Genomic DNA, 23,239 nt, shown 5'->3' on the forward strand with positions numbered 1-23,239 from the left:
GTTCTCTTGAAGATGGTCACACAGACGCAACAGCCACAAAGTAAAAGCCGAACAATCACCTTAAACAGAACGTTAAAGCAAGTGGATTGAAAAAAGGCACCATACGATTTGAAATACTTATACAAATAATAGATGTACACATCCCTTTATTAAAGATCTCGGCTATGACAAATTTATAGATAAAATGACTTTCATCTAATAACAGCCAATACTCAATTCATTTCATAGAAAGGAATAAAGTAGAAGTATGCAACTCATTCAGTGCATGAGGAAACAACTCCGAGGATATTATATTATACATAAATAACTGCAGGATTCAGTGCACAATGAAAAGGATGCAAACTTCATTCAAACTTCCTAGCCCATTATGCTCAGATGTGTAACAGCCTCACCCCTACATGTACTGTAACAACTTATGCTCCATTCTGATGCTAATGTTCATACAGGAAACAAAGTTTTATTCACATGATGGTAATGACAGTGCTCAAGAGAAAAGTAAACTAAATCTCATTATTTACAACTTTAACAAGGAGATTAAATTTCATCTACATACAATAGCACTTGTAAATGCAAATACCTGCCACAAAAACAAATGACACACAAACACAGAACACATGTCTGAAGCCATCAACATAAAAACAACTCCGGTACAAATTCAAAATTGCCCAATTGGATCAAATCATATCTAACTCAATGTCACTCATGTGATCACTCAATTATGCTGTTTATAAACTTCAGTCGCCTGTTAGCATAAAATATACTGCTTTCTCTGTACTACAGCATTTAATGAGAACCACGAGTCTTCAGTTATGCTGTAATAAAAGTCAAGCACCAATTCCTAATATGCACCGTAAAAGTTTTGCATTCAAGTACCTTAGGCTAATGAAAACATTGTACTCCAGAATAACAGCGTGATCATTTGATTATCACTCTAACATCCAGGAGTCAAGTTGACTGCCTTCTTGGTTGTAGTGTTGTGTATGACAGAAGTTTACAGACATTTCAGAGGACCTTGCTGCCTCGATTATCACTGCCCTGATGACCTCTGAAATGTCGGTACACTTCTATCAGACGACATGACGCTACAACTCAGAAGACAGCCATCTTCATACTCACCGCTGTGAAAACCTCAAATGGTATCCAGGAGCCAAATCATCAATACCTGCTGCGCAGACTTATGTAGGTGAATAGAACCAAATTAAATGCAATACTTTGTCTCACCAATAATAATGTTGTCAATAACATACAAAACCGTAAAATGAGATCCTATTACCTAAAAATCAGTTCAGCCTCTGGACTCCTGTCATTTAGAAGTATAACAGATTCAAATTCGATGATTTGTATATTATTAGGAATATAAATATCCTATGCGATAATTTTAGTTTACCTACTTACTTAGTCAGCTGATGTGTAGTGGTCACCTGCCAACACCAACAGCATATACAATAAACACCATATAAATATGTGAAAATTATGCGGAAAGAAACGGGAGGGGAAGGCATAAGTTGAAAATATTGAAGTTCCAATAAAGCAATATCAACTCTTGTACAAAGCATAACAAAAGACACAAAAAATGTTTTGCAGGGTATACAACTCAGAAGACAGGCCTAGTGGAAATGAACTTTCTCCATATTCAATAAAAAAAAGCCCCCATATCTGGGCTGACTAGGGAAAAAGAGTAAAGAAGTCTTTGTAAGCACTTCATAGTTGGCAAATGATATTTATAGCCAACTTACCCACGAAACAGTGAACAAAACTTTCTTCCCTCGTGTTGACTGAAAATTTGATTGCTACACATTTTGGAAGCCCGACTTCCAGAATTTGTACAAAGGAAAATATGTTCCAATAGCAGGTATTAAAGGAGCTCTGATGTCAGAAGGGGTACTGAGGTTTACGACATCAACGCCGATCTTGTGACTGCTTAGCCAAGAGACGGGAAGTCATGCTCATCATCCACTTTTGGTGCACTCTGCCTCGGTCCACGCGGCTGGTATGAATCGCGTTCTGGCCTATCGCCCCGCTCCCTATCAAATCGATCACCTCGTTCTCCAAATCGATCGCCACGATCACGCGACTGAAACAATAAAGCAGTTAAAATAAACGGGAACAACACATAAATGGAAGACGGGAACCAAAGTATTCAAAGAAAAGCTTTCCTCCAAGCCATCACTTTGTCGATCTCGCGCGCTGCACCAAGACCTCCAGAGTTAGAACCTGGTACTTGACAAACTAAACTCAGTAATATATGAAAACCAATATGAAGCCAATAACAAATGAAAAATCTTTCTTCACCACAAAAGTAAAGAAATACACAGCACAATGATCACATCATCAGATTATATGAAATGACTTATAAAGCAGCAGAAATACAGCTTAAGGGGGTACGGCACAAAGATTTATATTTACTGCACATATTTCCACAGTAGATGATTCTATAAAATGTAACCCACCATCTTGTTTTTGGGGCTTTATGACAGAAATTAAGCCACAGACTAGCTGACAGTGTGTGAGAGAGAGGTGGGGGGGGGGGGGGGGGCATTCCACAGTTAAAACACCACGCAACATGCACGAAATAGGAGACCAACCAAATTGACAGTCTTCAGGTAGCTTCGTGTTCTAACAGGGAAAACTCGACTGTTAATGCACAATTCAGGTGCATTGTGCAAGAACTACATAAATATATTTATTCAGTTCGAGGGTATGATGGCCTGAAATGTACATAAACTTCCAAAATGACTGAAAATGTACCTACCCCAGGGCCTCTGGCATCACCAGAGCCACCCACTCGAGAACCAGGAGTTCCATTACGCGGAGGACCGCCGGCACCACGTGGACCACCACGGCCACCTCCACGAGGCCCACCGCGCCCACGCCCACGGGTTCCCCGACGAGAATCGGCAAAGTGTATATCAATATCCAACAAATGCTTCTGTCTTCCCACACGCTGAGGATATTCAGACACATCGTATTCCTGGAAAGCATCAAAGTCAATTTTACTACAATGAGTTTGGAAGGGCTCACAGAAATAAAAAAAATTTAATGTTATTACATACATTAATCCACTGCTGCAGCATGCAACGCAAACAAAATTTCGCCCCTTCAAGCACATATTAACACTGTACGGCCACTTAACATGCCAATGTGACATTAAAAGATCTTCATGCAGGAAGACCTTAGATCCTGAAGTTTCTCAATCAATGTAAAAATTACGAGTACAGCTTCTCATATTTTGTACAAATTACAGATTACATCCAATTTCAACCACTGAAAGTAGTTTTCAAAGTACGGCAACAGGTCCGCACATTTGTTAAAAGAAAAAGTTACTGTGCTAAACTAAGAACTTTCCCTTGATGAAAGTTGGAGGATATCAGTGCCACCTCCCTCACCGCAGAAATCGATTGTACCTCTTCATCATCATCCTCCTCTTCTCCTTCCTTCTTCTTCAACGCATACATTTTCTTCCATTGAGTCATGTCCTCACCCTCGCCAGCCTTACGTAAATTATATGTCGGTTTCTGCCGATTGCCCTTCAGCGCCTTGTATTCATCCAGGGTTAGCTCACGGGGTTCTTCTTCGACAGGTGGTGCACTCTCAACTTCGGCAGCAGCATCACCACCACCTCCACCACCACCACTGCCACTGCCAGCAGTAGTAACAGCAGTCTCAGTGTCCCTATACACCCACAAATTAGGGACACTATAGGCGTATAACCGCTGATGCTCACCACAATTTAATTACGTACAGGGCAAGTAACACATAACAGATAACAGTCTTTAGTACAATTTGCTTTTCGGTGTAATCCAACATATTTTCAAGTTGATTCAAAAACACGAAGTGCTGTCAAACCCTTTATCCGAAAAATTAAGAAATCAGTGCTTTATTAACAAAAAATGGTAAATAATGTGATTTAAAATAAAAAATCTGAATTTCATAATAATATCAGGAAATTATGAATACCTCACCACCGAACCCTTTACTTGTTACCAGGTCACATGACCTCAAACATCTGTGGATGGAGGGGAACATATACTGTATACTCATTAACCACTGCATTACCCATTTTAACTTGCATTAAATCAGGCTTAATATCTTACCATAAATATACAATCCAAAGTCAACTTGTAGCAGCGAGAATTTTACGGTCACAAATTATTATCCCGACTAGCCCTGAGGAGCTTCTCACCTGACGCAACAAGTGATCAGCGGTCCACCGACAGATTACCCTTCCATGGATTCATTTGACACACCTTTGTGTGTCAAATAAAGGCATAATACGATCACAATAAAATTCTTCAAAAACCACGAGAACTTCAAAACCCCAGATAACAGTATTACCCAGAAAAATACGAAAAGAAAAAGCCGTGTCTCACGTACTTAGTGTCAGCGGATTCTGTTGTCGTTGGGTGACTTTCTCCTTCAGGTTTATCGGCAGCCCAGTCGTGCTGATCTTCAGAAGAATGACTTGTATTGAGTTCCCTGGAAAAAATACAAAACTACATAAGACAAAATGGGCAACTTTTAGCCAATACATTCACAAACTTTTCCTTCTTAAAATCTTCCACCTAAAGTATAATACTATATCTCGTTGATTTTAAGATGCCATCAATTGCAAGACACGCCCTTGATTTAGTAAAAGGTTTTCAAGAACTGAAATGACTTAAAAAAATAAACAGCAACTGAAGTAGGGGGGGGGGGGGAACTATACCCACTCTTAAGACACAAAATCAAGGAAATGAAGTATTAACTTGGATACTGATGTTCTATTATTCAATTCTTAGCAACACAGGTCTGACTCATCTAAAACATAACTGTTGGCAACACTGGCATATACTAACGCCTGTCTCTCCCCCTCTTTTATTATTTCTCGACTTCACACCCTTCACCGCCAATTCATTGTACAACTTCCTGCAACATGCATAATTTCTTTCAGCCCCGTTAATTCACCTAAAACTTCAACTCTTCCAGTCCCTGTAAAGTACGACATTTCATTTGAATTTTGTACAATCTTTCTTATTATTGGCCAGCGTTCAGTCATCATAATGCAAGGATCACTTCAGCTTCTAATTTTTTTTTGTACACACTATAAAAATGCATTAAAATGTTACCAAGACACAAATTCAAAGTATATACTCACTCAATATCATCCTTGTGATTCCCCCAGTTATGAGCTCCTCCACCCTCACGCTTGTCAACCGGCTTCACACCACTGTAATTAGGACGACTATTTTGGATTACAATTATCTGTACTGGAATTCAAGTAAGAAGTGCACATGAAAATTACTGTTAGAAGAGATAACCTTGAGAAATTTTCAACAAAGCCACCCCCCCTTACAAAAAAACATACCGAGATGTTAATTAAACCTGCTTCTACACCAGCAAACACATTCTGACTAGTTCAAGATAAGTTACTTTACTCACCAAAATAATTATTAGTTTCCTATCAATAAATAGCATTGAATTTTTACAGTGAGTGATTCCCAATAATCAAAAGCATCCAATTTTTTTTACCAACAAATCCTTACGCACATTTAATCTGTTTATTCCCATCAATACATACAGTGAAATACCTATTTCCATTCATTATAAAAATTCATCACCATCTTTTAATTACAGCAACTGAAAAAAAGAGACAAATGAAGATTATGACATTTTGGAGAAATCCTCAAATAAATGACATATCTACCAATCAGGAGCTAAAAAGACCACAAGCCAGATTCATTACGCAAAATAAACGAGGCTGTACAATATACAAAATTGAATTTTTTTAATAATTAGTAACTCAGGGTGACTTCCTAGTCGTCTACTAACAACTCATTTATACACTAATTTAGATCACTTACGTTTTATCAGACCCTGACTGACGATCAAATTCTCTTTTACCACGATTGTCATAGCCACGGCCAGTACCTCTGCTGCCGCGGCCTCCGCGGCCAAGACCTCGTCCTGAACCACGCCCTCTCTGGCGGGCATCACTGTCTGGTCGAGGACCTTCACGATCCCTCGGCTCTCTGATGAATGAAGATTCATTTCATGTTCAACTACACAGCTGAAGCTTTAACATTTCAGAAACTATTGGATGTAACATTAACACTCACCTTTGGACTGATACTCTCTTGAAACACACAACCACTACCCACATACAATAAATGTTTTTCTTTAGAAAAATCTGTTAATTAACAAAAAAATTATTTTAGTGCAACTATCACAACTCTATCATAATTCACAATTACATGCATGGAATATGAACGTTATTTACCAGTGTCAGCAACGCACATAATGGCACACCTTAAAAAAAAATCAGCTCCTGGAATCAGTCACTGACTTAAGTAGGTAGCAAAGAAGATGCTACTTGAATATTACATCACCAAATTCACTTCATGACTACCTCAGATAACACCCAGACTCCTTTCAGCACAAAATATTAAGGATACTTCGAAATCTTATACTTCCTAAAAACAACATATGGCAAAATAACAAAATCAAACCTATTGAAGTCCACAGGTGCAGTAGAAGAAGGTTTGTCCTCACGATTGCGTCTGTTGTTCCTCTCCTCACGAGACTCACCAGCGAATTTCACATTGCGCTCAGTGCGATCAGTAGATCGTTGAATTGTTTTCTTGTTACTGTCTGAAAGTAAAACATTCATTACAAAACTAAGACTAATATTGTTATTTACAGATCGAATTAAATGCCTATATACGTAACAAGAACATCTAACAAATGTCCCACATAAAATAATCTCCATACCACAACATTTATTACCATATTAACCAAGTTCCAAAGTATAAAATGCATGATAATCTAAAATTATGACTGCCCAGCTCCAGATAATAAAGTAATTAATTATGAACCCCACTTACACTTAATTGATAAATTCAGTATATTTCCAATCTGCCCTTCTCCTCAGAATTTAATTACTTTTTGTGACATTGCAGTCCCAATGGGGGGGGGGAGCATTCCTGCCAAATTTTAATGCATTATGGCAACTAGATTTTTGAAAGCACATATCTGAAGTTGTCAAAAAAAACTTATTTTCCAAGTACAACTTCTTAAAAAAGTGGCATATCTTCTGCCAAACTCATTTTATTTCAAAGCAATAAAATGTCTTTTACAATGCCTCATTATGCCAACACATTAACAAAGTTATGTTTTCAAGGTCTTCAAATCTGGCTTGAGTGCACATTACACCATCCAAAGAACCGTGGCAGAACAACACAATCACCAAACCCATTATCAGAAGACTGGTGAATACCTTAGCTATATACATTTCTTCAAATACTGTGCTTTACTTTAATAATGAAGGTGATACACGAATCTGCACAAATGTATTGGGGATTTAAAGTATTCATAATGGTGAACACCTTTGAAAATAACAGTAATTTGTTGTTCCACAATGTTGGTAACCACCTGAAATACTATACCCTAAAGATGGAGACGTGTTCTTCAGACCATTTTACAAGACTACGTGGTACATAAACCACAAGAAAACAATCTAACAAAGACTTAAGAACTGTTTATCACATACAACAAATAATTCTTTACACAGGTGAACAAAATGTTTGGCATAAAGTTAAAGCCTACACCAACAGACTTTCTCCTATATCACTCCTTTATTCCAGAGAATTTACTTCAATCAAAAATTCTCAGTGATTATACAGACATGCAAGCAATTTTGATTATGCTTTCTCGAATTATTTTTGTAGTAATACTGTAGCTGACTAAATTACTACCATAACTATCTAATTTACATTTGTGTCATAAGTAAGTGTTTGTTATGTTCTACATCCTTTGCTTAGGTCTATTAAGGATCTGTGGTTGTAAATAATTTCTATTCTAAACTGAAGGTCTCATACCGAATTTGGATGCCAGCCATGTGATATGTAATGCGCATTCGGACACACAGCATTAAAGAGCAAGGAAATCACCTAACCTACATAAACTGTATTAAAGGGCACTTTAGTCACCTACATAACTCATGCAGTTCTTACTACAGATATAAAATAATGTAATGCAACAAATTGTTCCTCGACACAACTACAAATCTTCGAAAGTGGTGTATTCGTGAAATTCTACTTCCTACGGTATTAATTTCACATAATATCAAAACACTACCTTCCTTAGATTTTCCAGATTCCAAAGTCTTGACATTCTGAGTTTCCTTAATCCCTTTTCGAGGTGCTTGGGCAGATTTTCCTTTCGTTTCGGTCTTCCCTTTATTTTCCTTCTCAGAAAGCTTCGTTTTCTTTTTCGCTTCCTTCTCTTGCTCCTGTACTTTTAGTACTTCCAAAGGATCCTCTGCGTCATCAAGGAATAAAGCGTACCGATTTGTTACGCCGATTCCGTACGAGTTTTCCATGCTTTCTAAATCCTCCTATTTACGAGGATGACAGCAGATAAAGTATATGGCTACTACGAGCCCCTCACTAAACTCGACATTCAGTTTCAATATGGCGATAGTTGACTGAGGTTATCCCACGAGGTTTAGAACTCAAACAATATAGATTGGCGCCTCATGCAATTCTTTTGTATGTTACTTGTACCTGCACGAAAACTAAGAACATGTATATTTGTGAATAAATAAAGCAAAAAATATAAATTTTACAGAAATTATGCTACAGCACTTTTGTAATAATATATTATTTATTGATTATATGTGTATGGTTTTAACTATTATTCATACACCTCATGAATCATGAAATCGGATAATTACTGGCGGGAAACCGGGTGGGACAATAACATTTAAAACAGTTATAAATCTGTGAACAAGCAAAGACGTCTGAACAACGTGTTCAATTTATACACAAAACGGGGTATTAATGTTATTATTAAACTTTAATTTCATGTAAGTCAAAGAATGTACACAGCAGAAGGTAGCTTCCATTGCACCTCCTACGATAACTGTTAACCCAATGAGATTACTACAGGAAACGCGCGAAAATTTATAAACATGTATTGGCGGTAATAACGTCGGATGAAGTGCTGCACAGAAACAGTATTGGGAGGAAGTGTGGGGTAGGTCTCAAATATTTGGTGAAAACATGGAGCTCAAGAGTCCAAAACGTTTTAAATCGACTGAAGAAATAGTATCCCAGTTACATAGAACCCCATCAACGGATGATACCTTGTTACATCCGTGGAATTGGGTAGAAGAGTCCCGGAAATTGGGGCTCAGCCCTAACAGTGGTTGTAGCTCTCCAGAATTTGTTACTAGACATGAAAGTAAAAGGGGTAGACCTAGAGCTGATGCTATTACAAATTTGATCGTGGAAGGTTCCACGTCCCCCAGTGCTATTAAATGTCGTTTCTGTAATCGAGTATTTCCCAGAGAAAAATCGTTGCAGGCTCATCTTCGTACACACACAGGTATGTTATTACAGTATAATTTAAATAAAATCTTCAACCTTTGCTGGCAGCTCTCATATGTTGCCATTTAGTGTGATGTGCTTAATATTTCAGAACATTTCTTACATACATTATGTTTGTAATAGTCATTCAAGGTACATGTGGGCCATAAAGTTTGATTACCTTTGTTTTTGTAAATAACTAAATGTAAATAAGGGATTTTTAGTTCTGCCAATTTTCTAACTCCTCTGACATGTATGATCAGGAATCAAACAATTGTATGTAAAATTGTTATAGCAGTATCAGACAACAAAATAGGAATTTCAGAATAAAAGGTGACGTGTTTCATTCTGGCAGAAAACATTTAATTCTTGGTACTGAAATAAATAAATGAAAGACGAGAAGACAGATGTTAATGTATGAATTTCACTTTGTTGCATCGGTGTGGAAGCGGACAGTTTGACGAAGTTAAAATTATTCTGAAAATGCATTTCATGAAGTTTGTCACAGTCCTTCAGAGAGGCTTGTGGAGTAAAGATGAACATTTCAGTCCGGTCATGAATTTGTTTACAAATCAGTATTGCTAAAATAGTGACAATATTATGAGAATGCTATGTTGGATACTGTCCCCTGTGTAAGGTATAGTTTATATACACAACATTTCAGAGGTTGGCTGTACTCTCTTCTTCAGGTGTTAGGTTATAATTACACTTTTTTGTTTACATAGTGAACAGTTGGGTACAAACTAATTACTGTATTAAGGTGCCATATGGTATGCAGAATACTATATTTACAGTCTTGAATATAAAAGAAAAGGCAAAATTGTGGACTATGTATCTGTTTTTAACTTTCTTTAGTAGTGCCATGTTATATGGTATTCATCATCACAACAGTTTCATATTTGTAGAAAAGTTGATACAAATTTTGGTGCACAATATTTGTCACATTCATCTCCAACACAGCACTGACTTATAGATGGGTCTACCCCATAAATGGAAGAAATATTTGGCAATATTTTGATGGCTTCTACCAGGTTATTGTTCTTTGTAGGCAACACTTAGCACTGCCCTGTTCCACATGTCAGACAAATACAGCTGACTGATTATACTTTATGTGCCTACATCTATGTGGTATTTAACTTCCTTGTTGTGACCAGCCTAGTGATCGTATTCAAACAAAAGTGTGTTTGTGTACTGTATGTTACTCGAGGTGTGCGGAAAACACTTTTATTGCAGAAGAGTCCACTACCCTGTCAAACAAAAAGTATAAAAGAACTTGTTCTGTTGTTTACCATTAGCTTTTGTTTAGTGTGATTAAGAAATTTGTTTTGTGCCATGTGCAGTACTTATACTGCACATGGCAGAACCAGCCTCTGAAATGTCGTGGATTTTAAAGAATAGACGATGGAAAAAGTCCTAACAATGAATAATTTTAAGTGTAATCTACCAGCGTCAAAACCGTTTAGAATTGAATCATTCCTACATCCTTACAATTTTCTGTAGTCCAATATTTAACTCAGCTGTTGGTGTTTGAGAAGCGTCTGACATTTACATACGACCGAAAACTATGACTACAGTCTCTGAAACCTTATTACTGCTTCTACTTCGAAGCCTGCACGTGTCCATCACCTTTAATGTACAGGATTTTTGTAAAAACCACCCAGAGCTTGCATATGTTTTAACTGCCTTCTAGGGGAACGTCCTTACACATGTGATTATCCTGGTTGTACCAAAGCCTTCACACAGAGTGGACAGTTAAAAACTCATCAGCGACTACACACTGGAGAGAAGCCTTTTGTCTGTTCGGAACAAGGGTATGTATGACGTGACGTGGATAACGTGTTGTAGTTATACATCAGAAGTCATCTCCACTGAAAGTTATAACTCGCATGGAATTACATTTGTGACAGGCTGAAATTTCAAGAGACACCTTGACAATATTCTTCTCATTTCCAAGCATCTAAACTCAAACTCAGCTTGGATAAAATTTAAGAACTGGATGAAGATCTCAAATATTTTAGAAATTAGATTCATACTTGTGTAATTGATCTTATGACCATGTGTGATATAAAATTCCCACACAACAAATAAGTTAATCAGCAAGGATCTACATTTCACTCTTTGTTTGCTTTAGACTTCTTATTTTACAGATTTGTTGTGAAGTCTTTTTTGCCATCCAGTAGGGTACAGCCTATTTTTTTTTTAATTCCAGTGTCAATGGAACACTGCAGGCCACAGAGGATCAATATTGTACACTGTGTGCAAGATCAAAAGATAATTAAGTATCTTGCATCGTTGATATGAGTGTTATTTGGTTCTACAGGTGCAACATGCGTTTCACACACGCCAATAGGCACTGTCCTGACCATCCACTGGCAACTCTTCAGCGTAGTGATGACTTTGTTTTGCGTCCTGTTGCCTCCAATCCAGAACAGTCTAGTGATGTACTTCGTTGGCTGGAGAGGTACATAACCTTAGATGTAACAGATTCATCTTTCTGTCCCTCTTTGTTTTAATAAATGTATAAGTTTTTGTGTTGCGCTATTTTTAGGTATAAGAAGGAACGAGAAGAGAGAACCCCGTCAAAGAAACTTGACAGGAAAACAAAAAGCAGGAAGAGCGAATTGGAGAATGACGCTGCACCTCCAGCACCGATGAAGAAGTCTAAGATTCGAAAGGGTTTGGTAAATGAAATGGAGCAGCAAGAAAATGTTCGTAAGTCCCCTAGAAAAACTCAGTCTGCGCACACTGTTAAGAGTTGGCAGCAGTCCAATAATGGTATAGTTGGCAATTCAAAGCAAGAGCAGTGCTCGCCCCATAGGACGTCTGACACCGATTCAAATGACACGTCAAAGCACAAGAAGCAGGACGTGTACCGTCAAGAGCAACCAAAGAAACGGTGGCTACGTGAAGCTTGCCAAGATCAGTCACTCTGGGGTGAAAAGCAGGCACTAGCTCATCCCTTGCAATGGAATGACAAAGATGATGCTGGCTGCAGAAGTTTGGAGTCTGTATCGTACACATTGCTGAATCCTGTTGATGTTTCATCAAATCCGACCGAGAAGGATGCCAATTTGACGAGGCCAACAGTTCTGATGCTGGCTTACAAGGAGGCAGATTCAGAGGTATCTGAAGAATACTGTCTGGATGACAAGAATGTGTCCTGGTCTTCAGGGACAGAAAACAGTTTTCCTCCTGAGGATAATTTGAAGTGGATGGGTGCAATGGCACTCATGGCATTGGCAAAGACAGAAGGGGAGCATGGTATTGAAAATGCAGGCACTCCTCTTAACTTGTCTCAGCCTCGTTATACTCAGCTGTAACAAGCGGCAGACCTGTGATTTTACATTGTACAAGTATTGAAACGTGACCGGTCTTCTTCTTAACTGTTACTCACATTAAAAATATTATTCTTTAACAGTTATTTTGTTTTGACACTCTCCGATATATGATTTATTTTTTTATTAATTTTATATACATTTCATGATACGTGGGGTGTTTCTGAGATGACTAATAAATTTTTGCAAGGGCTTTGAAGGTTCTGGAAGTTTAAATCTACCCATTTCCAGAAATCCCTCGTTATGAGGATATAACCACTGTATTTTCAATGTTAAAAACAGAATGTTTTTATTGCATCTTGACTCTAGCAAGGCTTCAGTCACAGGCCAGCGCAAGTACTTACATTACATCTTGGGAAGATCTTTCTAACAAGCTGATTTGTGCTAATGCTGCTGTTACAGTTCTGGTTGGTTAGTTTGTATGATAATGGGGGGGGGGGGGGGGTGGAACCAGCAGCCATATTGAAATCCTCAAAGTTGGAGATTGAAAGATCAGTGTTGAAATTGAGATCAAGATTTTTCAAATAAGTAATAATATTTCCCGATAGACTACTGCCTTGAAGTGATGAGGAAACTTGTCTGGTAAGGCCACGCATTCCAGACAAGTCAAACAGGAGAGGCTAGGTAGTGATCCTCTACATTTGGAGTTGACGTGAGGGCTCATCTGTCCATCACTGGTAAAAATGTTGACAGTTGCTGAAAAAACTCAAGAGGTCATGTGGAGTGACTGACATTTTAAAGTTACTGTGTTGTACACTTGGACTATAAATTGATGGTCAACCTCCATATTATAAAATCATTTATTCCAGCTTGTGAAGTTGTATGAAATGGGCCAAATTATTGTTCGCATAATTTGGAAAGTGTCAAAACAAATATATAACTGTTGTGTTAAATCAAAGGTTTAACTTTCATATGACGTGGCAAAACTTGCCGCTCTGAAATGATAGTCGTCCTCATAGATTTCTGGCATTTGGCTTTTATTATTTTAGATATTATATGAAAATTTTAATGAGTGACCTGTATGTAATTGTAATACATAGAATATATTTTTATCACTGACAAAATATTTGCACTGCTTTAATTCAGTGCCAGTATTGTGAATGTTTTATATTCAATCAATTGACCTTCGATGACTAAGGCATGTGTGCCCTTTATATTCTAACAATAGCAGTGAGAAACTTATCTTTAAAATAATTAAGTGATTATGTATTTTCCTCAAAGGCTGTAATGAGGGACATCGGCAGAGGGAGCTGAAAGTCTGAGTTTTTTAATCATCTGTATTTCAAAGAAATGTGCTAGTTGTACCTATCCAAATGAGTTACCATCTATATCTGCAAGCGGAATTAAATTTGGTAGTAGGGCTAGAGAAGATGATTTGCTGTCCTTCATAATGTTATACATGTGTAGCTGGAGACTTCGTTTCATTTTGATTTGAGATGGTTTCATGAATTTTGCATTTGAGCTTAAATTGGGGAACTTCAGAAACTCTACTGAAGAAGTCAAACAACGTTTGACTGAAAACTCGGTCTGTAAGGACACATACACGGTTATGTGTGGAAAATTAAGACTGATTTTGGAATGGTTAGTTCAACGCATTATTTATTAAAGATAAATAATTATTGTTTGAACATGGGGTCTGTTACTGTTAGTTATAATTTGGTGAAATGTGTGGCGTGCTCAGTTTTATTATGGTTGCAGTTCTACCTGTCTTTGTCCCCTGAAATGTTTATTTTTGATGTTACTCTTTCAGGTTGACAATGTACTGGTTATTAATATGCACCAGCTGATGACACTTTAAATGTGAGAGGAATTTATTGTAACCTAATTAACATAATAATGCTAACTAGCAAGACAGATCTAGATAAGATAAATAAGCTACACAGTTTATTATGTAGGATTCTGTGTGGTTTTTGACTTTTTGTAATATTCTAGTTTGATTACTTTTGAAAGAGTGCACAGCAGTAAACATTAGACATGGTAATACATCAGACTTTACACGGGTATGAGTTTTAAAACATTTCAAACATTCTCCTTAATTATGTGGACTGCGTCTAATAATATTCTGGTGCTATATTGGCGGTAGTTTAAACTGTTTTTATATGAGCAGATACATTACATATTTTGTACATGATTGTAAATTAATTCATAGCACATCACTGCGTGTGATTGTTTTAACAACAGGTGACGAAGTTAATGTGAGATCAGGTTGATTTTTCTTACATAAACATCACAGTCTTCCTTCAGCATTCCATTAGCAATATATATTGTATATGTATGAATTTTGTGTTTACTGGAGTTTGGAGTGTATATTACATGTGATATTTTAAAATTGGAAAATATGGATACTGTTCCACAAAAGCATGATTCAAACAGTATTTCTTTTAATGCAAAAGCTTTACTTAAATGGAGGACTTTGATTGACAGAATATCCAAGATATGGTGGCTCTAGTGACCTTAATTAACCTCTGGCCTTGCATCACACTGGCATACTTGTAAACCATTAAACATCTAAGTCCATCCAGCTGCCCCTTTGTACAGGTGCTTCAATCCCCAATTCCCATGTGATAAAGGTTACTGCATACGCTACATATCGCTGTACAGCTGCAAAATATACTTTGAACATCGTGAAAATTTAAAGGTTTCTGATAATGGTTGATAGTATGTATAATTATTGTGTTGGTCGTAATTAAAACCAAATTTTTCAGAGGTTGGTTGTGATTTATCTTCAGGTGGGTGGAAGTACAATGAAGGTTTTAATCGAAAAATACTTAGATAATGGATAAAATACAACAGAATAATTATACACATTTCAGAAATTCTTTGTAGTCACAAATGTTTTTTGCAAGATTTTAAAAACTCTAGTACGTATTGGATAAGACCTTTTAAATTTATTATATTCCTCAACCTGGTTTCTCACGTGAAATATTTTTGTGATAGTGCATCTTTGGTGCAGTATAGAGGGTAGTCCAGTTACCAGTGATGCGTGTAATGTCACCATGAAATTAAAATTTACTAAATATTAGTCATGTATTGTACCTGTTAAAACATGATTCAACTAGTATTCAGAAGTGTGCGCTGGATATAGGTATTGAAAGTGAGCTTTTTAATACATTGCTTGAAATATCTGTGGATGTGTAAATAACTACTAGTAGTGTGAAAGCTTTAAGTCTGTGTATTATAAATGTGTATATTGTAAAGTCTTAACTCTACTGTAACTTCACCTTTACCTTGAATTGGTTGGGGACCTCCTCAGGGTCGCTTTTAGTGTACAGCTTTATTATATTTTTAAACAATGGTTTACTACCTTTGTATTTATAATCTCTTAAAGAAATAAAAATAAAATTACATTATTTGATGAATTGTTTGGTTCCAAGAAAATTGGTAAGAAAATTCAACTACGCTATCACTTAACCTTTGAAATTCTTTGAACCTGATACATTGTGAACAGAACATGGAGATTTTAAAAGTTATTATATCTCGTAAAGATAATATAATATATTTGAACTTTTTGATAATATTTTACAGTGTTCCAAAATTTTAGTAAATTCACTAAATGTACATACAATATCATCCAATATACCATACATATCATTCAAGCGTAACTGTCTACGTCTAAGAATTCTAAATCCCGACAGTCATTATAATGATCCATAAGCGCACAATCTTCCCATCGCTAACACTAAATCCATGATTAATCCTTTATAAAACTTGGTTGAGGTGACCCGTCTCTCTCCGTTTCCTCAATTTTAGGCTTCACAATCAGACATGACGGAAATAAGGCGATATAATAGGAAAGGTTAGATACACTAAGAATTATTGTAAATAGATTTGTGCCGGTACAAGTTACAAATTTAAAAATGTTGAGGTTTCCTGGAAACTGCAATTTGAAAACGAGTGTCAATTCTGCAGAAAGGAAATGAATTTTATACAAGCATGATATTTACTGGTCTGTTGTATCTATTTGAAGCGCTAATCATTACTGTTTTCTATGTTCAATTCCTGGAAATAAACTGAATTCTCACTGCACCATCAGGGAAGAGCAGAGTGGAGTAGATTTGTTCCAGAGGATCCTTAACTGGGTACTGCAGCTTGAAGTTAAGAAGAATGCAGCATAGTGCAACATAAAGATCCTGTTCAGCAAAACGCATCCCTGAAAAAGAAAATACAGGATTTGATATATTATTAGTTGTTTGGATCAGTCTCCTGAAATATTCTTTTATCTCTTCAATACTTGTTATCCACTTTGCAGATAAAGTAGTTCAAAGTAAATATCATAAATTTCTAAAGGTTACAATTGAAACGATAATCACTGGATATATTTTGAATTACAATTTCTACGACTTGTGACACCATGCATAAGAAAATGCCAATTTTTCAAAGTTTGTTCCCAGTGACCCCATGGGCAATAAACTCTTGTTTGAAATGAGAAAGGCTGTGAATTTAAAACCATGGAGGACATTTTGATAGTTATATAAGATGCATTTAGTAACATCTAGCGATAGATTTGTCTGATTAATAGTCTTGTTAATTATTCCCTTGTACCGTATTAACATTTTTCACACATTGCCTATTGAATTACAATTTATTTGCCTCTGACTTCTGACAATTATGTATTGATATAAGATTTCACAAAGCATTATGTAAGGGAATAATGTTTAACGTAATACTGACATTTCAGTAACAGTGCGCTGAGGAAATGATGTATTGATTAGTTGGCACTAGTTATGTAGCATTAATATACTACCTGCACATGTCCGTACACCGTGACCGAAGGGTGTAAGTAGATACGGATGAATGTCATTGGATTCCCCTCCTCGTAGCCAACGTTCAGGCAAAAATTCCAAAGCTTTTGGGAAGTATTCTTCTGATTTAAAGTGTACATGTGGATTTAAATTAACATGAGTCTGGAACAGAATTTTACATTTTTGAATCTGACACTATAATACCTTAATTTAAATACTTATTTCCTTTAAACACCAAAACATTCAAGATATGCTTACATCTGCAGGCACGTGGTAACCAGAAAGAACCAAATCCTTGACAATAATTCTTGAAATTTCTGTTCCGATGGGATACAGTCTGTAATAGTCAGAAAAAAAATTGGAGGCGACTGAGAATCAATATACAGATCAGCATTAATCCAGTGGCTTAAAAAAAACATGTAGTGCACAATGAAATATTGCTGTTTCTGCGACACAATGCATTATATACAACTGCATCTATGTGTACTTTTCTCTGATAAGTCTGGTGACTATTCAAACAAGTGTCATTGCACAGTGTATGTTAGTTACTGAAAAAATGTGCAACAAACACTTTGGTTACGGAAGAGTCCGCTAGCCTCGTCAAAACAGCACAAAAGGCAGATATGCAACAGCAATAATGTTTCCATCTTTAAATGAAGGCTCCTCCCGGAAGCACACACATTTACTGTATCAACCTGAATTTGAAATGTCACTATTTATACCAATGACCCCATTTAATGATGTAACTTACTACAAATGGTATCTGAGTAGATTTTATTTCTTAATGCAGAATTGTCGGTGTACAACTGAATGCTCCAAGTAATCGCTGAAAAGCCGTGGAAACAAAATAGCGTGGTGCTGGCTGCTAGTGAGGGTTAGTATTGGATTCCCTTTGAAATTACGCGGGGAATTTCTGTTCTGAAGTTTTCACTTGGGCACAGTGCAAGGGTGGTAATATATATAGTGGCGCTGTATTAGAGGTTGACTCTACTTTCCAAAGAAAAGTTAGATGTGTTTCATCCATGCTAACCCACTTGGTATTATCTTCCCATTTTGTGTCCTTTGATTTCAGGAAAATCGCATGCTCTGCTGCTGACTTCCATACCTGAATGTTTCCTTCACGACTGCTTTTAAGTACGACAGCTTGTTGATGATAGCATATGTAATAGAATCACCTCTTTTCAAGCAGCTGTACACTTCCTGGTAAGTTTTCTCTTGGATTTCAGGGTTGGTTGCCAAGCAGTATAAGTTATACAAAAGAGCTGGAACAGTCTGGCAAAGTATTTCACGGCACACTTTTTTATATGAGAATGCTACGAAAGACTAGTTTATGCGAAGATGGCTGTCTTCTGGGTTGTAGCGCCATGTAGTGTTGTAGAAGTTTACCAACGTTTCAGAGGTCCTAGCTGCCTTAGTCATCAAGGTGACGACCTCTGAAATGCTGGTGAACAAACTTGTACCAGGCTACACGGCGCTACAACCCACAAAACCATCTTCATACACACGATGTTAACACAAAACAATTATTTTAACTTTGTAACTTACCGTACTCAACCCATCTGCAAACAAGGAAAATGTTATTATAGTTGCATCCTTTCTGCTGAGTTCTTTTCTTGACAGCAGGTACGCCATAAAGTTATATTTTCCTTCAGGAAGTTCATTTCTTTGAATTAAATTATCTATTTCATTTATTGTTGCATTCACATACTTAGTTGCTGTGCTGAAATTAGAAAAGTTAACAGCTGATACTAAGGCATGATTTAAAGTAATGAATATATTATTTGTATATGACACCATGAATTTTCTCGTCAAAACCCTGAGATAAAGATGAATCACCCTGAACATCAGTGTGCAAACCGTGCTCAAGATTTAACGGCCTAAGGACAGCAGATAATTACGTTATGTAGGATGTTCATAAAGGTAACATGTCGTGTCATTAGTTCTTATCTTAACAAACCAAGAATATAATTGAAACTGGAGGCAACTTCTTGTACTTTAAAGGGTAAACTAAGATGATTAGTGATATTTTAAATTTGTTTGGGATTGAACGTGAGACCGTCTCAATAAATATCCACAACCTAATTTTCTCAACACAAATTATTCAGTCGATATACATCATTAAGGGAAAGAGATGAATGCCCATAAATGGGACTGTACGTAAATTATATAGTACGACGCAAGTAGATTTGCTATGGGAGATTAATCTTAAAATATGTTTTCCACTTTCCTCCTCTCTTACCCATAGAAAAAGTCCTCAGCCTCAAGAAGTTTCCTCCATTTTGGTGTAGAAATATATTTGTAGACAGGAAGTGAAAATTTCAACAGTCCGGATAAATGAAACATGACTTTATTGGCGTTGACCATCGCCTGGGCCCTTTCTTCGTTGTCACTTCCGCTTAAGCAACCCAGTCTCGTTTCAAAGCATACTACTCCCGCAGCTGGAAATATTGAAGACACATGTGACATTTATTCTAAAGAAGACTGCAAATGTAAAATAAAAAAATTCTACTAAACTCCTCCAACAGAGTTAAATAGATAAAATGTAGCGAGACTGCGAGGGGCCAAATTCTGTTCTAATGAAGGGGAAAATACAAAGTTTTCTATGCCACTAAGGAATGCCAATACATTTTTACAAAGAACTACTAAATACTTTACATTCTTGGGACCATTTTGCAACTTCATCTGGGAGATCTTCAACTTCTCCATTCTCTCCCCTCTTTCTCTTAACGTGTTCCACGAAATCAGTCGCAACTTCTTGCACCAATGGCAGATAGTAGTGGACTTCGCTTTTCCGAAGCATCATTTGGCGGACTGCGCTCCGTAACCTGTGCCATTCATCTCCATTCCTAGACATTAAATAGTTATAATTGAAAATCAAATCCAAATTTGAATCCTATCAATTTCAATTCTGACTGAATAAAATATACAAAACATGACTTAAAATTTGCTACTTCAGTTTTCAGAAAACTTACAGGTTTAAGACATTAATAAGAAAAAAAAACCTTTTAAAGGTCCTACATACATTAGCTGTGCATTTTCATTGCCTGTGGGTTCAATCTCCATTTTAATCATGTTTATATATTACCAAATATATTTTTACAGTCAACCTGATTGTCTTGAAGCAAGACGTACTCACACTCAGCATGTACTGGGTTCAATGCTTTGTCAGACTCTTCAATGTATAGACTTATACTGAAACTCATTCTTCGGAAATTTAAATAACAATGAATCAGCCATCAATCACACAATCATCCCAAGATTACAGTCAAATATCTCCCATTAGGGCTCCTATTATAGAAACCACTTCATCCACAAATTTGTTATAGAATTATTTGACGATTCATAAAATGTCCTCCAATTCTGTTTCATTTATTCGCAGGGAAGTTCATACTTACACATTTCCTAAGCCAAGGGACATATTCCGTGTCTGCCTGTACAACTGTGCTGTTTCCTGAAGAGGAACGACGTGTGGCATTGTTCCTTCATTTATGTAAACAGTCCTTATATCCTCTGGGTCAAAAATATGAATAATTGTCCCATTCCCCAAATCCTGTCTCACCAAAGGCCCGTACTTTTCATAAAGGTCTTCCAGTACTTTGTGATATCTGTCGATTTTGTACTTGCCTAAAATACAAGAACAGGGTCGCTGTGAATTTACAATTAAAATCAGAGCCGAGCTCTCAAAAATCAAATACGACACGTTACAGTACAGAAAAGCAATCTGCTTAATTACAGTACATTCCCTTCAATAACTTTCAACTAACAGAGCAGAAGTGGTTATAAAAGAAAGTCCAGCATTAAACAAAAGTTTAAATGACGATTTTGCAATGTTTAATATCACCAAACTAGAAAGAGTTGACCTAATGGCTTAAAGATTCAGTAGACCTCTCAGTGGGAATCTTATAGCTTATAACACGAATTAAACAAATTAATAATGAGTTACGTGGTTCATAACCCCAGACAATCCATTACTTAGGCAGGCAAGAAAACAGGGGGAAAAAAATGTATTGCCTTTCTATTCAGAATAGGTTATGGAAGTACATTTTTATTTATCCTTCTCCAGACCTAAATTTTGGATCAAGTATATGTTTCCTTTCCTTGTATAGAGACTTACAATGAAAATTTTTACACAGCTAGATAACCTACCAAACTTATACTGGTACAAATTTCCAATTATGGGTAACCTCACTGGCCCTGGTATGTCTTTGAAGGGTTTTATTTTTTTAGAACCTGCAATATTAATATTCTTTGAAAAAGATGACAGGGATCTTGCAGCTTTAAATATTGCGCAGTTATTAAAATATCTAGAATATATAATCGCCATGTTCTGTTACGTAAAACCTGGAAAGGAGAAAAATTCAGCTCAGCTTCATCAATGCAGGGTGGCATGTAATGTGTGTTGAAACTTGGAATGTGTTAAAAACTAATTTTTTAAAAGAAATCTGAACTTGGTACGTACACATTTTAAACTCACTTTGTAAACGTGAAGTATCTTATACCAAGGAATAATCCTCACAAACCCTGTCACTATCAGAGCTTCATTAAGATGTCTGTAAGCCAAAACGAAATATAAACATATACCGAAGATTCAAAGTCCATCATCCTATTTGATATCAAACTCTTACGAAATCGATTCTTACAGCGCGCCATGAAGAGCGGTCTTCATGACAGCGCTTAGATTACAGGAGTACAGTCTATTTAATTATCTACGTACATGACTGTACTTTGAAATCTTGAACATCCATAATATACACGCCTTTATTTAATTACATGGATCCATAAGTTGGCCAGATGACAATAGGATGTGGAATAAGCCATAATAAAACAATACATCTCTACAAGCACAATTCATACTTTTCCAAAGCAAAGGTTTAACACAAATTTAATTGAAGTGAAACATTTCTGGTACCTTCAAACATAAGACGGTGTATATTTCGCAACTTCCGGGGGCGATGGGTTTGGAGAGTATGGATTGGTTTCATCTGGCTCAGAACAGGGGTTGGTAGCGAGTTCTTGCGAGACGATAATGAATCTTTAGGTTCATACAAGACAGGGAGTTTCTTCACGGTTGTAGCATTATTTTACACACCCCTAGGTTGGTTATTTATGACCATGCTCGCCTGTCACTTTTGTTCATCAGTTCCCAACACAATGCTATCAACAGAGCACAAGAAAATTACATCGTGGACCCAAAAACTATTTGTCCGGGAAACAAAATCCTCATTATAGGGCACTAGTGGAAAAATGACAGCAAATGGAAAAAAAACTATAAACCGGTAAAATGTTTTACACATAAACCTTGATAAAACAGGTGTTAATAATTCCCGTGAACAAACTATTGTGGATATAAACATGGTGTAACATTTTGTAAAAATAAGCCGACATAATTCTGTGTTGTCTACAAAAGCAGGTGACATAATTAAGTTAGTGACATACCTGTTCGCGTTCATTGTTAAAAAGTTACTACGTTCTGTATTCATACGCCAACGGGTAGTTCAAACGCACTGGTTTTATGATTCTCTCGCCAGATTAAAGAGGGCATGTAAAAATTCTACCAGCCATGTTTTCCTAAGATTGTGAATATGTGTATGGCTATAATTTATAATTTCGTTCTTCTCAATACGACATTCAAAGACGAGTTCACACTTTTGTTCCATTTTGTATCGTCATTTAACGCTAAAATAATTATAAATTAACACTTCAAACACCCGAATTCAGCATGGACAATCACTCTTCAGCAAAGTACTCCTCATACTACATTTCAGATCAATGAACAGGTAAACCGGAAATTGTCTTTATATCGATAATCTTAAAATAC

At 36.6% G+C, this 23,239-nt stretch overlaps 3 protein-coding genes across 11 annotated transcripts; 1 reads left to right on the plus strand and 2 right to left on the minus strand.

The window, feature by feature from the left end:
- Positions 1–129: 129 nt before the first annotated feature.
- On the minus strand, positions 130–8,485 carry LOC110834973 (uncharacterized). 4 transcript variants are annotated; one of them, XM_022074715.2, is made up of 8 exons: positions 8,113–8,485; positions 6,486–6,627; positions 5,841–6,008; positions 5,135–5,206; positions 4,375–4,476; positions 3,387–3,672; positions 2,753–2,971; positions 130–2,074 (listed from the first exon to the last, which is right to left on the minus strand). In XM_022074715.2, exons 1-8 carry the CDS (start codon positions 8,354–8,356, stop codon positions 1,922–1,924), a joined length of 1,386 nt encoding a protein of 461 aa, XP_021930407.2. In that variant the 5' UTR covers positions 8,357–8,485; the 3' UTR covers positions 130–1,921. The 4 variants fall into 4 exon arrangements, with proteins under 4 accessions (XP_021930407.2, XP_021930406.2, XP_021930409.2 ...); XM_022074714.2 differs by having other exon boundaries at positions 5,135–5,221; XM_022074717.2 differs by having other exon boundaries at positions 3,405–3,672; positions 8,113–8,484.
- Positions 8,486–8,691: 206 nt separating this feature from the next.
- LOC110834971 (uncharacterized) lies at positions 8,692–16,034 on the plus strand. Its single transcript, XM_022074706.2, has 4 exons — positions 8,692–9,363; positions 11,035–11,155; positions 11,665–11,805; positions 11,893–16,034. Exons 1-4 carry the CDS (start codon positions 9,039–9,041, stop codon positions 12,662–12,664), a joined length of 1,359 nt encoding a protein of 452 aa, XP_021930398.1. The 5' UTR covers positions 8,692–9,038; the 3' UTR covers positions 12,665–16,034.
- Positions 16,035–16,159: 125 nt separating this feature from the next.
- On the minus strand, positions 16,160–23,226 carry LOC110834968 (putative cytochrome P450 CYP44). 6 transcript variants are annotated; one of them, XM_022074691.2, is made up of 11 exons: positions 22,858–23,226; positions 22,331–22,575; positions 21,568–21,762; positions 20,817–21,045; positions 20,077–20,267; positions 19,661–19,859; positions 18,967–19,141; positions 18,527–18,693; positions 17,680–17,758; positions 17,424–17,583; positions 16,160–16,829 (listed from the first exon to the last, which is right to left on the minus strand). In XM_022074691.2, the coding sequence occupies exons 3-11, from the start codon at positions 21,743–21,745 to the stop codon at positions 16,672–16,674; spliced, it is 1,536 nt and encodes a 511-aa protein (XP_021930383.2). In that variant the 5' UTR covers positions 21,746–21,762; positions 22,331–22,575; positions 22,858–23,226; the 3' UTR covers positions 16,160–16,671. The 6 variants fall into 6 exon arrangements, with proteins under 6 accessions (XP_021930383.2, XP_087210358.1, XP_021930387.2 ...); XM_087354232.1 differs by lacking the exon at positions 22,331–22,575; XM_022074695.2 differs by lacking the exon at positions 21,568–21,762 and having other exon boundaries at positions 22,858–23,220.
- Between the last annotated feature and the right edge of the window lie 13 nt (positions 23,227–23,239).

Source organism: Zootermopsis nevadensis, unplaced genomic scaffold (genome assembly GCF_977971745.1).
Source record: "Zootermopsis nevadensis isolate Lab colony 2312 unplaced genomic scaffold, Znev_1.0 Znev_ptg000023l, whole genome shotgun sequence".
NCBI classification, from domain to species: Eukaryota; Metazoa; Arthropoda; class Insecta; order Blattodea; family Termopsidae; genus Zootermopsis; species Zootermopsis nevadensis.

What these genes read in the sequence shown, in the direction of transcription:
- LOC110834973 (XM_022074714.2), bottom strand. Translation starts at nt 8,356, where the DNA reads ATGGAAAACTCGTACGGAATCGGCGTAACAAATCGGTACGCTTTATTC. An exon ending in GCACCTGTGGACTTCAATAG is followed by an intron (nt 6,009 to 6,485) that starts GTTTGATTTTGT and finishes TTCATTCATCAG; the next exon opens with AGAGCCGAGGGATCGTGAAG. An exon ending in GTGATGCCAGAGGCCCTGGG is followed by an intron (nt 2,075 to 2,752) that starts GTAGGTACATTT and finishes TTATTGTTTCAG; the next exon opens with TCGCGTGATCGTGGCGATCG.
- LOC110834971 (XM_022074706.2), top strand. Translation starts at nt 9,039, where the DNA reads ATGGAGCTCAAGAGTCCAAAACGTTTTAAATCGACTGAAGAAATAGTA. An exon ending in TCATCTTCGTACACACACAG is followed by an intron (nt 9,364 to 11,034) that starts GTATGTTATTAC and finishes ACTGCCTTCTAG; the next exon opens with GGGAACGTCCTTACACATGT. An exon ending in GTACTTCGTTGGCTGGAGAG is followed by an intron (nt 11,806 to 11,892) that starts GTACATAACCTT and finishes CGCTATTTTTAG; the next exon opens with GTATAAGAAGGAACGAGAAG.
- LOC110834968 (XM_087354232.1), bottom strand. Translation starts at nt 21,745, where the DNA reads ATGGCGATTATATATTCTAGATATTTTAATAACTGCGCAATATTTAAA. An exon ending in TTGCAGATGGGTTGAGTACG is followed by an intron (nt 18,694 to 18,966) that starts GTAAGTTACAAA and finishes ATACTTTGCCAG; the next exon opens with ACTGTTCCAGCTCTTTTGTA. An exon ending in GTTACCACGTGCCTGCAGAT is followed by an intron (nt 17,584 to 17,679) that starts GTAAGCATATCT and finishes ATTCTGTTCCAG; the next exon opens with ACTCATGTTAATTTAAATCC.